Consider the following 14,653-nt stretch of genomic DNA (forward strand, 5'->3'; position numbering starts at 1 on the left):
GAGGGATGAAATTAACGAATTTTTAATTGTTTGTATTACATAAAAATATCTTTTTAATCTAATTTTATTGATTATATTACCCATGAAGTATTATATAAATTGTTTTTACCTAGAACTCAATCATGTAAAAAGTATTGAAGAGTACATAATAATTCACTTATGATGTTACTATCTAAGATGAGATTAGATAACATTGTTATTGGAAATGATACTCTAGGATAGTATTTACTCGTAATCTAATTTATAAAAATATTTCATTTGTAAATCGTCTTATTTGTAAACTGTCCGGGAATGATAGTCGATGGGATAAGGATATTATCTATTTGTGATTTGATATGTATACATTTAAAAAATACTCGTGGATATTTTAAAACTCGTAAGTATATGTGAATATTTAAATAAAATTGTTTATAAATTTTTAAAATAAATTTTAAAAATAAAATAAAATATAAATATAAATTAAATTTTAATTTTATTATATTTAATCTAATAAAATATAAATTTAATGAAATTTAATTAATAAAACACAAATTAAATTTTAATTTTAATTTTTTTAGGTAACAGATACTTGCGGATATAGATGATATGATACTGAACCTGATCTGTTTATAAACAAATATTAAAATACTCACAGTAATAAATACATACATGTATAACTATTCATCACAAATTTTATCCATAAGTACTCACAAAGGCGAATATTTTTTCATTAGATTAATTATTAACATTATTAGGATCAATATATGAGATATTATCTCTTTTAAAACATAAAACTTACTTATGATAATTTTTTAATTTAAAAATACAACAATATTACTAGTAGTTTATGTATTACTGTGCAAAGAAAGTTTATGTAAAAAACGATAATTTTACATATTATGATTTATGTTTTTAATCGATTAAAATAAAGCATAAAACTTTGTATTTTACTCGTTTTGTATGCAGTATGGATCCAATGTTAAAAAAAAAAAAAACTTAATGGGCCATTGTAGACCGACCCGAACCGACAATTATGGTAATTGTGAAGTACTAGGTAGAAATTTGAGTATGGAAGTTAACTGAATGCGGGTGCAGGCGGCAGAGAAGAGACACGCAGGCACAAGTTCTTTGTTGCTTTGTGCCGTGAAAATTAGGATTAAACAAAAATAGAAAAAAGGAAAAGGAGAAACAGTAGAACGTAGCAGCAGTGCTCCCTCTCTTCTTTTTGACAGTAGGGTTGCGTTGCACTGCATTGCACGCGCCCACACACACACACGCCATCCACCACCTCCTTTCTCTCCCGTCGCTGCCATTAACCACCACCAATGGGTGCTTCTCTTCCTCCCAAAGAGGCTAACCTCTTCAAGCTTATTGTCGTAAGCTTCCGTTCTCGTTTTAATTTTATGCTTCCGTCCCCTTCTTCGATCCAACTCGGTCATTTTCTTCTGCTTCCACGATTACTACTACTTCGTCTGAAAAACCCTAGATTCTCTTGTTATCCTTAGCACTCTTTTACGCTTTTTTGTTTGGTGATAGTACGCTACAGACTTTATTCAAATTTAAATGATGATAATCAGAGCATTCAGGTTTGGTTGTAGTTCTGCGATGCTTTGATGTGTTGTTTTTTCAGCTCTTATGAGATTTACTTCGAGCGGGATTGAAACTTCCCTAACTCTGCAGTTTTGAGTTTATTGCATTCTCTGTATTTTTATCTCCTTTTCCCCTCCCGGCTATAGGGAGCTGGAAGGAATCCTGATTTGCTCTCACCCGGTTTATGCATGGGGCTGTCTTTATCAATGCATGTACCGATAGCATGGCGTAATCAACAATGGAATAAATGGTGATAAGATTTTTGAAGTAGTGAATTCGTTGACTTGGATATTTTGGGAGTTGTTCTTGTTCGTAGCAGTGGAAGGAACTTTCTGTAGATAAATGTATATGTTATATGACCAAACTCTCAGATTATACCGTGGAATTACTTCTGTTAGGAGTGTTTTTTGGTGTTTGGTTTTCTCAATGTGAAAAACAAATGTGTGCTTACTACTTTGTGTAATTCGATTTTAATCATCTTGATTATTGGGAATTTTTCAAGCAAGTGCTGTTGGTACTGTGGTGGGGCCTGACTTTATTTTCCATGTTTGCATTCTTGCAGAAATCCTATGAAACCAAACAATACAAAAAGGGCCTTAAAGCAGCGGATGCCATTTTGAAAAAATTCCCAGACCATGGAGGTAGAATTTTTCTGTACCTGTTTTTCGGTGCCTTTCCTTTCTGGTCAGGGATATTTACTTTCTTCTTATTCCTTTAAATGAGTACCCACGAAAATTGATGTTATTTCCTAACCTATGTTGTTCTCTCTCCATCTCTTAATTATCCTTTTCTTTTATTATTATTTATGTGTCTGTTCCCTCCTTCTGGTTGATAGAAACTTTATCAATGAAGGGGTTGACGTTGAATTGCATGGATCGCAAGTCTGAGGCATATGAATTGGTTCGCCAAGGATTGAAGGTTGGTTGCCTTTGATTTTGTACCATTTATCTATCTTCCCCGTCAAAGTTTGTAATGTGATTCAAGGTTAGTGTTTTTTTCTGGTGCAGAATGACCTTAAAAGTCATGTTTGCTGGCATGTTTTTGGTCTCCTTTATCGGTCAGACAGAGAATATAGGGAGGCAATAAAGTGCTATCGCAATGCATTGAAAATAGATCCTGACAATATTGAAATATTGCGGGACTTGTCACTTTTACAGGTAGCATTTTCTCATCACATATGCAAAGCTTCATGTTGGTATTATCAAGATGTAGTAAAGTTTATCATGAACTTAACTTACCATGATTGCCAGCAATTGCACTTTTATGATACTCTAATTTCCAATCTAGGTTCATTTATGACTCTTGATGAAGCTCACAAGTAGATATGTATGTTAGTCACATCACTGAAGAGTCTGAGGATGCAGTTGGAGATAAAAATAAGAGAAAAATGATTTTCATTGAATTTCTTGATTGGACAATTCACACTCAGTTAAATGGTTTATATGAACAGATTAATTTTAATTAATATTAATACTTAATACAATTCAGAAGAAGAGTAATTAAACTCTCTCAATTTCCTGATGACCCTAAGCTGCACAATGAACTAAAGCTAATTGGAAAATGGATGGTAAACAATTCTTTATGATTCAAACAGACCCAAATGCTTTTCAATGATATTTTACTATGTATCACTTTTCATGTCATGCACTCGCAGTCAGTGAACTCTTCTATAATTCATTAAGTGTTTTGACTAAGTGTGAATGTGCTTTTACTTCTACTGTTAGGCTCAAATGCGAGATTTAACTGGCTTTGTTGAGACACGACAACAACTTCTGACACTCAAGTCAAATCATCGCATGAACTGGATTGGCTTTGCTGTTGCACATCATTTGAACTCTAGGTATGATTTGTGTGGCTATACATGCATATACAAATACATACATACTAAATTCTTAGGATCCTATGACAATTATTTGTAAAGGTCATGAATTTGGCAATCTCCATGTTCTTGATGCACATAATATTTCTAAATGTCCCAAAAATAATTATAAAATGCCTTAAAAAATTATAATTAAAACTCAAAATTCCTGAATGTCATAAAAATAATTATAAAAATACTGAAAAATGTAACTAAAATGAAGTGCTTCATAAAACAAAGTAATTTCTTTTTCCCATATTTTGGGGACAGGTGGAAGGTTGGGTGGGGTATTCTTGTGGGTCTAGGATGTGATTAGACTTGGTAATGTTGTGGGTGAAGATTTCGGCACAAACGTTGTTTATATTGCACCAAAATCACAATTCTCCTATGAAGCTTTGGATCATGCTAACACCAAGGCTTCAGTATTGATGGCTATTTTTCATATGATATAATTTTATTTTGGTATTTTCTTGTACTGAGCTTTTTCATATGAAACAGTGCATCAAAGGCTATTGAAATTCTTGAAGCGTATGAAGGGACTTTGGAAGATGATTATCCTCCAGAAAATGAACGGTGTGAACATGGAGAAATGCTTTTGTATAAGGTCTTTCCTCCGGCTGTTGCATCATCTATTTTATTATGTTTAATGTTTATTGCTTAATGCTGCTTCACATATTTTTTGTTTGGTGTAACTTTTACTTTAAGTGTCTAGTGTCATAACATGATAGGATTTTCAACAGGCTTCTACTGTAAGAGTTTTTGTTTGATGTTACTTTTACTTTTACGCAGTATTGTTGTTATAAGTCACATAGATAACTTTCTCAGAATCTAATATACATTTTTCGGATATCTTGATCTAGGTAAATTGTGTTGTGTTAAATGTGAATATTTCTGTTTTCAACACTTGTGTATGCTTATGAATGTGGAGTCTTACATACTGTTCATATGCCAATATTATCATTTCCTTGACATGGTGATTTTCTGTATCAAATATATTCATCCAGATCTCCTTGTTGGAAGAATGTGGATTTTTCCAGAAAGCTCTTGAGGAGTTGCAAAAGAAAGAGTTAAAAATTGTATGTTTTTTATTTATTGATTGAGGTAATTTTATAATTCAACTTGGTATGAATGTGAAACATGATATCTTACCTGTTTTTTATTATATGTCTATAGGTTGATAAGCTTGCATATAAAGAGCAAGAGGTCTCACTTCTAATCAAGCTTGGTCGCTTAGAAGAAGGGGAGAAATTGTTCCGTGCATTACTTAGCATGAATCCTGACAATTATAGGTGATCTTTCTGGCGACGTGCATTTTAAGTTTGAATGCCTGAATTGCAATCTGTTTGGGTGTTCATTTTACGTTTTTTCTACCATTTTTCCCTTTTTCCTTTTCTGCTTATTCAATTTTTTTATTCTACTTTCTTGTTTTTTCAAATCTGTTATTTTGAACTTGCTGAAAATGAGATTGCTAGTAGTTTGCCATTAATGAAAATGAGGTTCTTAGTAGTTTATGTCTTGAACAAGGAATTTAGTCTATGGTTCTTAACATATTTTGTTTGTTTTATTATTATTATTTTATTTATATTGTTTTTCTATAGTGTTAGTGTGTTGTTAGCTATCTTCTGCCATGCCATCCTCCATATGTATGTAGTGATATTTTGCTCACAGTTATTATCATCTACGGTTGATTATTGAAGTGTAAGGTAGAACATGTGTAATAGCAAATTGAAAGTAGAAAACTAAAACAACTCATATTTCTGTTTTTTTTTTTTTTTTAAATCCTAAACTAGATGTTAATTTGAAAAGTTTTCGAAACTACTCTTATCAAACATGTTTTTATTTTAAAAAATAGAAAACAGTTCCTAAGACTAGAAATAAATAGACCCTTTTTGTTTCACATGATATTTAGATTCCGTAAATGCCTCCAAAATGCTTTGGGACAAACTCTTTAATTCGTTTAGTGGTGCACGATGGTTGTGCAATAACTCCCCTTTGTATTCTGTTTGCTTTTTATCCTGTCTACGATCTCACTGACTTCTAGAAACTAAACAATTATTTATGCTTCATGTTGATGCTTAGATATTACGAAGGCCTCCAAAAATGTGTTGGATTATACTCAGAAAATGGCCATTTTTCTCCTGATGAAATAGATCAGTTGGATGCCTTGTACAAAACACTTGAGCAGCAATATAAGTGGTCTTCTGCTGTTAAGGTAAGGCAGCCAATTCTTGTAGTTAGGTATCATATTTACTTTAATACCTGTCTTTTAGCGTCACAACCTGCATTTACTAATTATGTTTTGTGAAAGGAGAAACCCCCCTGGTGGTATATTAGTTTACTAACTGTTGTACTTCAGAATGAAAATATGAGAAAAATGCTTAAGAGATTGATTTATCCCTTAATCCATGCATGTATGTATGAGTTCTTACATCAGAAATACAAAGAAAAGCTACACCTAGGAGAGAGATGGATATCATAAAAAAACAACTTTTTCATATATGAACAAGTTAACCTCTTTTAACAGTCTCACTCAAGCTGGATTATAAGCATTGTATGCATCTAGCTTGAGACATAAATTTAAATAAAGGTCCTCTCAAGAATTTAGTCAAAATATTCACAAGCTAATCATTGGAGCGGAAAATCTTATGCAAATTTCCTTGGACACCAACTTCTCTAGAACAAAATGACAAACAATTTCTTTGTGTTTGGTTCTCTCATGAAATACAATATTAATAGTAATGTGAATATCCATTTGGTTATCAGTACATTGTCATATGCTGAATTTCAAAAATTCACCCTGTTACCCAACAAGTACACACCAAAAAAATACCACCATATATTTATGAATACCAGTAGATATTTTTTTTTTTTGCTTTAGATAACATTATTTAACAGTATTTTTTTAAAATGTAAACTTAAATAAAAAATTATTTTTAAACTATAATTCGAATAAACATAATAAAATGTTATTGCCAATAAATTTAAATTTTTTAAAATCCAAATTTAATTACGTTGGACCATAAAGCATAAATTTTAAAAATCAATCTTTTTAAAAACAACTACAATTTGTAGGTCCAAATAAAAAAAATGCACATATAAAATTAAAATATAAACAGTTCTCCAATGGTTAATATTTCTCTCATCAATAACTTTATTTTGATAACTTGATTTGTTTGTTTAAAGTATCCAAATAAAATTCATTAACAATTATTAGCGGATAACAAGTATCCTCCGGTTGGATACTATGTTACTCATATACTCGTGCCTTTAACAAGTGGGTAATTAAAATACCTATCCCCATTAAGTATCCATTAAAGAAATTCATCTAGTATCTGTTGCAGATTTTATCATGCATACCGATTTTTTTGCCATCACTATGTGCATGTGAATGCGCTTTTGAGTTATTCATTAGATATACAAAGGCTAATCTGAAGAAGGGCTACATTATCATGCACCCTTTCCCAACTTATTGGTGGTATAGTCTTCCAGATACTTGGGTCTGATTCTATTACTCTTGGGCTTGACATGTGTAATTGGATTACCCTTCTCACAGCAGTTCTCCTAACTCACTGGGTCATCATTCTCATTTTGGGTCATAACACTACACCTAGGTTTCAGATAGATATCATAAAAACAGCTTTTTCAGAGATGAACAGACAAGTTAATCTATTCCAACAGTAGTCAGTGTTAGTTTTTGTTTTCCTCGTTTCTATGGTTGCTATATATGGCTACGCTGGTTTTGATGGGAGAAAGCTCCAGATCATTGTGAGTGCATCTTCCACTGATCTGTAATACATAAGAATTTGTGGTGGCATAATGTTAGTATTTTTGTCTTGTCAACATGAGTAGTACAATTTGACCACTAATCTTTCGAATGAAGCTCACCCAACACTACTGTCTGTTTATTTATTTTTTCAGAGAATACCACTGGACTTTTTACAAGGTGACAAGTTTCGAGAAGCAGCAGATAGTTATATTAAGCCTCTCCTAACTAAGGTAAACAGGGATCTATTTTGGTGTGATATATTCTGCCTACTTCACTACTTTCAAAATTAAATTGGGATTACATTTTGTGTTGCTTATAGGGAGTTCCATCTCTTTTCTCCGATCTTTCTTCGTTATACAATCAACCTAGGAAGGTCAGTTTTATTACTAACATTCATTTTCTTAAATAATATAGTTTGTTATTATTTCTGGTTCTGAGTTCTATTTTTTCATTTCTGTCCAGGCAGACGTTTTGGAACAGATCATTCTTGAGTTAGAGAGTTCACTTAAGTCCACTGGTCAATACCCTGGACGGTAAGAATTGAGATATGCTTGTTAACATATATGTTGTAGAGTTGTGATAACGATGTATACAAGGTAAAGGTGTATGGCTGCCTATGTTAATGTATCTCGTGTTAGGAGTTCGGACAGAGGAAAGAGAATTTGTTAGTAGCAGTTGGAGTAATTAGTTAGTTAAATAATTTATGATTCTGATATTAATAGTTTGTTCTATGGATTGATAATTTACTCATGCTATTCAGAAAATTTTCTCTAAGTTGTCTAGTGTTTTTCTTCCCCAAATAATGCCAACACAAATCAGGCATGTTGAGCTACTACATGTTGTCAAGAATGTTCGTTTCATAAATTTTCTTGGGAAAAATCTAATCTCATTCTCTCTAATGACCATTTTTGGCCCATCTTGTAAAGTTATAGAAAACTTAATTATATTCTTCTAAAATTTAGGATGAATCTGATTTCTGTCCCCAACATTTTAAGAAGTTCACTTTAGTTCCTCAAATTTGAAAACTATAGTTTTAATCCCTAAATACTAAGGGACTAAAATAATTTCCTAAAATTGCTTTTAGTCCCTCAAATTTGAGGATCAAGATCAGATTTACCTCAAAATTCAGGGCCTAAAAACATAAATTAAACATTTATAAAAAATACAACACCGACAATGTACATCTAAGGGGAGAATATGTCAAATTAGATAAAAGAAAGACTGCACAAAGAGCTGAAAGAAGTAATAAGAATGATACTATCCAATTATGGGAAAGAGTCTTATAGTTTACATTGAAGTTTTTATACTTTGGAACTTTTTCTTGTGTAACAATCAATCTTCATCCTGTATCAGGATGGAAAAAGAGCCACCTTCAACCCTGATGTGGACTTTGTTTTTCTTGGCTCAGGTTTGTTCTTATTTTTCTGTATGTTCTGAAACACCTTTTTGTAGGTTTTCCGTTTGTTTTTCCTACTCAGTGAGTTTTTACTGTGCAGCATTATGACAGACTGGGCCAATATGAAATTGCTCTTTCTAAAATTGATGAGGCTATTCATCACACGCCTACTGTCATTGATCTGTATTCAGTCAAGGTTTGCTTATATTCATGCACCAAATTGTTTCTAATTCCCTATTATATAAATTTGTTTGTGCATGGTGATGTATATAACAGATGTGTCTGGAGAACAAATTAACAGCATTTGTATACCATACAAAATTGTTTTATGTATAAATTTTGTACTCTAAACAGAATATAACTTGTATTTATATTATTGGAAAAGTGAACTCTTACAAAAAGAGAACCTACTGCATAGCAATAATATAGAGATAGAAAAGGATAAATGAGAGGAACCCTCAAAGAAGAAAACAGAAGGAAACCAAGGGGAAGATTTGTTGAAATTCCTTCCTTACTCTCTATAACCGAAAGGTATATATTGCAAACGTATTCTCGGAGATGCAAGTTAGTTATCTTGGGATGCCCCCTAAGTCTCCTCTCCTCTAAATTTGCTGCCCTCTGTCAAGGCTATCGTGTTTCTTTCCAGCCCCTATGAATTCCCTCTTCTACATCTATTAACTTTCTCTTCAAAACAGAATGGATGTAGTTGGGATCAGGGTGGCAACTTGCATTAACAGTCTATAGCAAGCAGAAAAACTTGTTTAATTGAATGATTGATGGGTGTTTTCATATATCAGAGTCGGATACTGAAGCATGCTGGTGATTTGGTTGCTGCTGCTGCATTTGCAGATGAAGCTAGATGTATGGATCTTGCTGATCGTTATGTAAATAGTGAATGTGTTAAGCGGATGCTGCAGGCTGATCAGGTTTTCTATCTGTATATTTGATTTCATTCACATTCATGTGTTGTAATATGTATGGTTTCCTCTTATGCCTGTTCTGACTTTCTTTGGACCATTACCTTGATGTCCAGGTGGCTTTGGCTGAAAAAACTGCTGTATTGTTCACAAAAGATGGTGATCAGCACAACAACCTACATGATATGCAGTGCATGTGGTCTGTATCTAATAATGTGTAATATTTGTGTATGTGGCCAGCTATAGTATGGTTTCATTTTATAACACACTGCAGCATCTACATTTTGAAGGTACGAGCTTGCCTCTGCTGAAAGCTATTTCCGCCAAGGTGATCTTGGACTTGCTCTAAAGAAATTTCTAGCTGTGGAGAAGCATTATGCTGATATTACAGAAGATCAATTTGATTTTCATTCATACTGCTTAAGGAAAATGACATTACGTCAATACGTGGAAATGCTTAAATTTCAAGACCAATTGCATTCGCATGCATACTTTCATAAAGCTGCTGTTGGAGCTATCAGGTGAACGTATGCAGTTCTTAAATGCTTTACTGTGTGTTATTAACCTAGTCAGTGCTATTCAGTCAACTATATAACTGTGTATATTGTTTCCCTGCTTTGCGTCCTTGAGAGGTCAAGAATTTCTTATTTATGCTTTTGTTTTTGGTGATTTCTTATAGTTTTGTGACTTAAAACAGCATCACTTTGATCTTGTATTTATGTTCTCATGCAAATGGAATTCCCCTTTGATCTTGTATTTATGTTCTCATGCTTGTAATGTTCGTGGTTGCAGATGCTATATCAAATTGCATGATTCTCCTCCAAAGTCAACAGCTGAGGAAGATAACGGCATGTCTAAGTTGCTTCCTTCTCAGAAAAAGAAAATGAGGCAAAAACAAAGAAAGGCAGAAGCTAGAGCTAAGAAAGTAATCACTGCTTCTGATTCTGTGGGGAAATTCTTACTGAAAAGGTGTTCATGTTAATTCTTTTTCTTTTAGGAGGCAGAAATAAAAAATGAAGAATCAAGTGCTGGTGGGGTATCAAAGTCTGGGAAACGGCATGCAAAACCTGTTGATCCTGATCCACGTGGTGAAAAATTGACGCAGGTTAAATTTCAATACATTTAGTTTCATTTAGCAATAGTATAATCAAGAACCAACTATTCAAAAGTCCAAGATGTTATGTGAAGCCATGAAGGCTCGTCATCATGATGGACAACAATCATATCTTTAACAAGACTCCTCATGCTAGATCTTGTGTAGATCTTTTTTAAATTTTAAAAATGGTAGAAAGAACTGAGCTATTGACAACTTAGTCATACTTGCTCCGGTTCCACGTCATGTTCCTGCATTCCTAGAATATATTTGGTGAAGTCTTTATTTTATCTCTCACAAATCCTAGTTGTTCCAAAGGTGGATCCTTAAAAATCATTTCAATCCCATTCTAGTGGTTTGGCAGGATGTATAAGCGTCTGTGTGTGAGAATTTTTTGGTGGTTGGTTACACAGGTGTAGTGCATGCATGTGCAAGACATTCAATATGTAATTTTGGCTAAAAAATGTTCTTTATGTTTTTTTTAGGATTTTTTTTCCAATCATTTTTAATGAAAAAGGTTTCTTGGATAAAACGCCATGTTGAATCCAAAAACAGCTTTCGCAGTTGTACATGTGCAAGACATTCAATATGTAATTTTGGCTAAAAATGTTCTTTATGTTATTTTTAGGATTTTTTTTTCCAATCATTTTTAATGAAAAAGGTTTCTTGGATAAAACGCCATGTTGAATCCAAAGACAGCTTTCACAGTTTCGTTGTCAACATGTATTAACAAAATTGATATAGTTCATCATTTGGTTTATGAAAAACTAATCAGCAGTGATATGTAGTTCATTGATACTTTTGATGGAAATAATTCTGATAAATTATGCATAATTAGTTATTGTAGTTGTTGATGCTGATATTTTACTGTTCCTTGTGCATTTTTTCTCCTGCTTAGGTTGAAGATCCGCTGTTGGAAGCCACAAAATACCTGAAGCTGCTTCAGAAGAATTCACCTGACTCGTTGGAGACACACATTCTCTCTTTTGAGTTATATATGAGGAAACAGAAAATTTTACTTGCCTTCCAGGTAAAAATATGTAAAATGAGAGTCAAGTTTTTATTTTTTTCAATTTTTTTTAGCCTAGGGTGGGGTGGGTTACAGCATCATACTCAAAGCTATTAATTGTCAGGTTTTGTACTTTCCCATTTTTGAATATGATGCCAATTAAATATGTTTTGTTCTCAATCTATTGACTTGTAGGCTGTTAAGCAGTTACTGAGGTTGGATGCTGAACACCCTGATTCTCATCGTTGTTTGGTATGCTTTATTTCTCTGAAGAACAAAATCAACAAATCAAATTGCATGTCATTGGATTGTAGAGTTTAGGATCTTAACGTTTATTAACATCAGAACATTGCTTAACAGTATCTGATTTTAATTGTGCATGTCATCTTTTTTTTTTTGTTTATATTTAGCATTTTGTACATGCAAATTAGATAATCTTCAAAAATCTGTTCCTTTGACTTATAAGTCACACGAAGTTTCCTCCTCCCTTTTGTTTTATTTTTATTGCTTTTGAGGATATCAGTTTCTCTTTATTTTTATTTCTTTTTTCCTTCATTAAGGAAAATGATTCTTAGCTATCATTCATTTTTAAGTCAACGTGTTGCAGATTAAATTCTTCAATAAAGTGGGATCCATGAATGCTCCTGTGACTGACAGTGAGAAACTTGTTTGGAGTGTCTTGGACGCTGAGCGCCAAACTATTAGGTTCTCTTCTGCAATTATTTACATTTTTCTCCTTTTTATTGTCTTTTGTGGTCCCCTATATTCATTTTTCTTAATTTATGATTTAATTTTTACCTTTCTCTGGTTGTTATTTTTATGTAGTCAGCTGCATGGAAAATCTCTGTTTGAGACAAATAATTCTTTCCTTGAAAAACATGAAGGTGATACTCGGCAATAAGATGAAGATTCAAATGGTTCAAATTTGATTGTAAAGATCTCTCATTCTTTCTCCCTCTTGTTTGCAGATTCTTTGATGCATAAAGCTGCTTTTGGGGAAATGTTGTATGTTTTGGATCCCAACAAAAGGCCTGAGGCTGTCAAGTTGATTGAAGGGTCAACAAATAATCTTGTGCCAAGGTAATCTTCTTACAGAACCTCAAGTTTCGTGCTATCAAGTCGTGTCATGTCTTCAAATTTGTACACCGCTCATGCATGTGATGCACGCCTGTTTATGGGTAAAATTTTTATATTTCGTACTTCAGCATTGCTTGACACGTCTCGGCGTGCTAATCACATTTTGACTGACAGTCTGAAAAAGTTAACTGGAATTCATTGCCTTACCTAGCTATCTATCAAAGATATTTTGAAATATGATGTGGGAATTAAATAGAAACAAAAAATTTAGAACAAACACACAAACATATCTTATCCTATAATTTTTGGGGGTTGCTGTTCGCAATGTAAGTGTTTGGGTTTATTGCAGTGTGTTCTTATAATTAAATCTCTGTTTTTACCTTTCTAGACTCGGTTTTGGTTTCTAAACTAAGGGCAATATTTAATGCAATATTTTGTTATTATAGAAATGGTGTGCTTGAACCGATCGGGGAATGGAAACTTAAAGATTGTATTGCAGTTCATAAGCTTCTTAGAACAGTGCTTGTTGATGATGATGCGGCATTAAGTAAGTATCATTGCTTGTACGCCATGAACTTTTTGGGATATATTAAGTATGTATGTGCTTCTGATCTCAAGACTTGTGCGTATTTGGTTTCTTAGTTAACAATTTAGTGCTTGCTCTGATGAGGAGATTTATATGATTTTAAGAAGGAAAAATAATAATGAAATCAAAAGTGTTATTTTTTAACTGAAATTTATGTTTTTGTTGACATAACATTTAACTAAAATGTCTTCTGTTATCACTGCGAAAGGGAAATTTAAATTCTTAATTTTCAGAATTTTCTTCAGAAATTTGTGTTTATATATCTTCTTTCTATATACGTCTGCTATTTTGACACCCATTGTAGTGATGCATCACAATGACTTCTCTCATTCCTTCTACACCAATTCTGCCATGACTGCAGCTAAGTCCATTTGGAATAGAAAGTGATACAATTTGGAAATGGTAAATTTGCTTGCAGGATGGAAAGAGCGTTGTGCCAAGTTTTTCCCATACTCCACCTACTTTGAGGGCAGTCGTAGCTCTGCCTTTAATCAGATAGGGAAGAGCACTGAAAATGGGAGTTCTAATCATGTGGAATCCACCCCATCAAATGGGAAACTAGAGGCATTTAAAGATCTAACCATCTGAAGAAGTTGAAGACAAGCCAAAAAAAATGGTTTGGTAGTTACCTAGTTTGGATGTTTGGTAATTCAAGCTGCATTTGAAACACCACCTAAACTAGGCTGCAGTTCCCAGCAATATATCAAAATTCTGGACAACTCACGAACGTATTTTCTTTGCACGAGTTCTCCTCTCTAAACTGATGTGTTCCATTTGCAAATGTGTATAACTACCGTTATTATGTTTTTGGGTTGAATTTTTTATTTGCTCACCCCCTTTTTCCCTTGATGTTAAGAGGGAAGGCTCCGAAGGTGTGTGCATCTTCGTCCAAAGTTTACTGTTTACTTCGCAGGGAGAGCTGCAGAAATTTTAAGTTCCTGGTCCTGCATTCGGCCACCATCTACCCCGAGAGAATGTTGAACTTGTCATGTTTGTTGGCTCATTTATCATGTATTAGCTATTAGTTATTTAACCATTTCAAAATTTTGCTTTAGATTCCATTTGAAAATCCTGATGTTGATGAATATTGCAGAAGGTTGAGAAGACTTGTAAAAATTATGATTTAAAAAAAATAGACACCAGTGGCATAAAAACCATAATTTTGTAGTTTGAGTAAATTAGTTGTGCTATTATATTATACATTCATTACAATTCTAATAATATTTGCAAACTATATTCAGTCTCTTTTCTGTTCGCTTGGATTTTAAATTTTCACGCTTGCTGTTTCCTACACCAAATACCTTCTGCCACCTGAAATCCATTTACCTAAACTCCTCATGTACGTTTATTTTTGTTCTTTCGTTATATGAACATGTGAATCG

At 33.1% G+C, this 14,653-nt stretch overlaps 1 protein-coding gene across 1 annotated transcript; it reads left to right on the top strand.

Moving 5' to 3' along the window:
* The first annotated feature begins 1,076 nt into the window (after positions 1–1,076).
* On the top strand, positions 1,077–14,449 carry EMB2753 (tetratricopeptide repeat (TPR)-containing protein). Its single transcript, XM_028072931.2, has 26 exons — positions 1,077–1,355; positions 2,132–2,210; positions 2,405–2,487; positions 2,577–2,726; positions 3,294–3,409; positions 3,926–4,031; positions 4,432–4,503; positions 4,601–4,716; positions 5,507–5,639; positions 7,346–7,423; positions 7,513–7,566; positions 7,656–7,726; positions 8,547–8,601; positions 8,690–8,785; positions 9,387–9,515; positions 9,623–9,705; positions 9,797–10,027; positions 10,299–10,431; positions 10,504–10,611; positions 11,498–11,629; positions 11,804–11,860; positions 12,216–12,313; positions 12,434–12,492; positions 12,577–12,688; positions 13,132–13,232; positions 13,690–14,449. Exons 1-26 carry the CDS (start codon positions 1,305–1,307, stop codon positions 13,857–13,859), a joined length of 2,673 nt encoding a protein of 890 aa, XP_027928732.2. The 5' UTR covers positions 1,077–1,304; the 3' UTR covers positions 13,860–14,449.
* The last annotated feature ends 204 nt before the right edge of the window (positions 14,450–14,653 follow it).

The sequence above is a fragment of the Vigna unguiculata genome, chromosome 5 (genome assembly GCF_037176805.1).
Source record: "Vigna unguiculata cultivar grain cowpea cultivar isolate G323 ecotype 2 chromosome 5, ASM3717680v1, whole genome shotgun sequence".
In the NCBI taxonomy this organism is placed as follows: domain Eukaryota; kingdom Viridiplantae; phylum Streptophyta; class Magnoliopsida; order Fabales; family Fabaceae; genus Vigna; species Vigna unguiculata.

Excerpts from the sequence above, each read along its gene's own strand:
- EMB2753 (XM_028072931.2), top strand. The coding sequence starts at position 1,305 with ATGGGTGCTTCTCTTCCTCCCAAAGAGGCTAACCTCTTCAAGCTTATT. Across the intron at positions 2,488-2,576 it reads TGGTTCGCCAAGGATTGAAG|AATGACCTTAAAAGTCATGT; the intron begins GTTGGTTGCCTT and ends TTTCTGGTGCAG. Across the intron at positions 5,640-7,345 it reads AGTGGTCTTCTGCTGTTAAG|AGAATACCACTGGACTTTTT; the intron begins GTAAGGCAGCCA and ends TTATTTTTTCAG.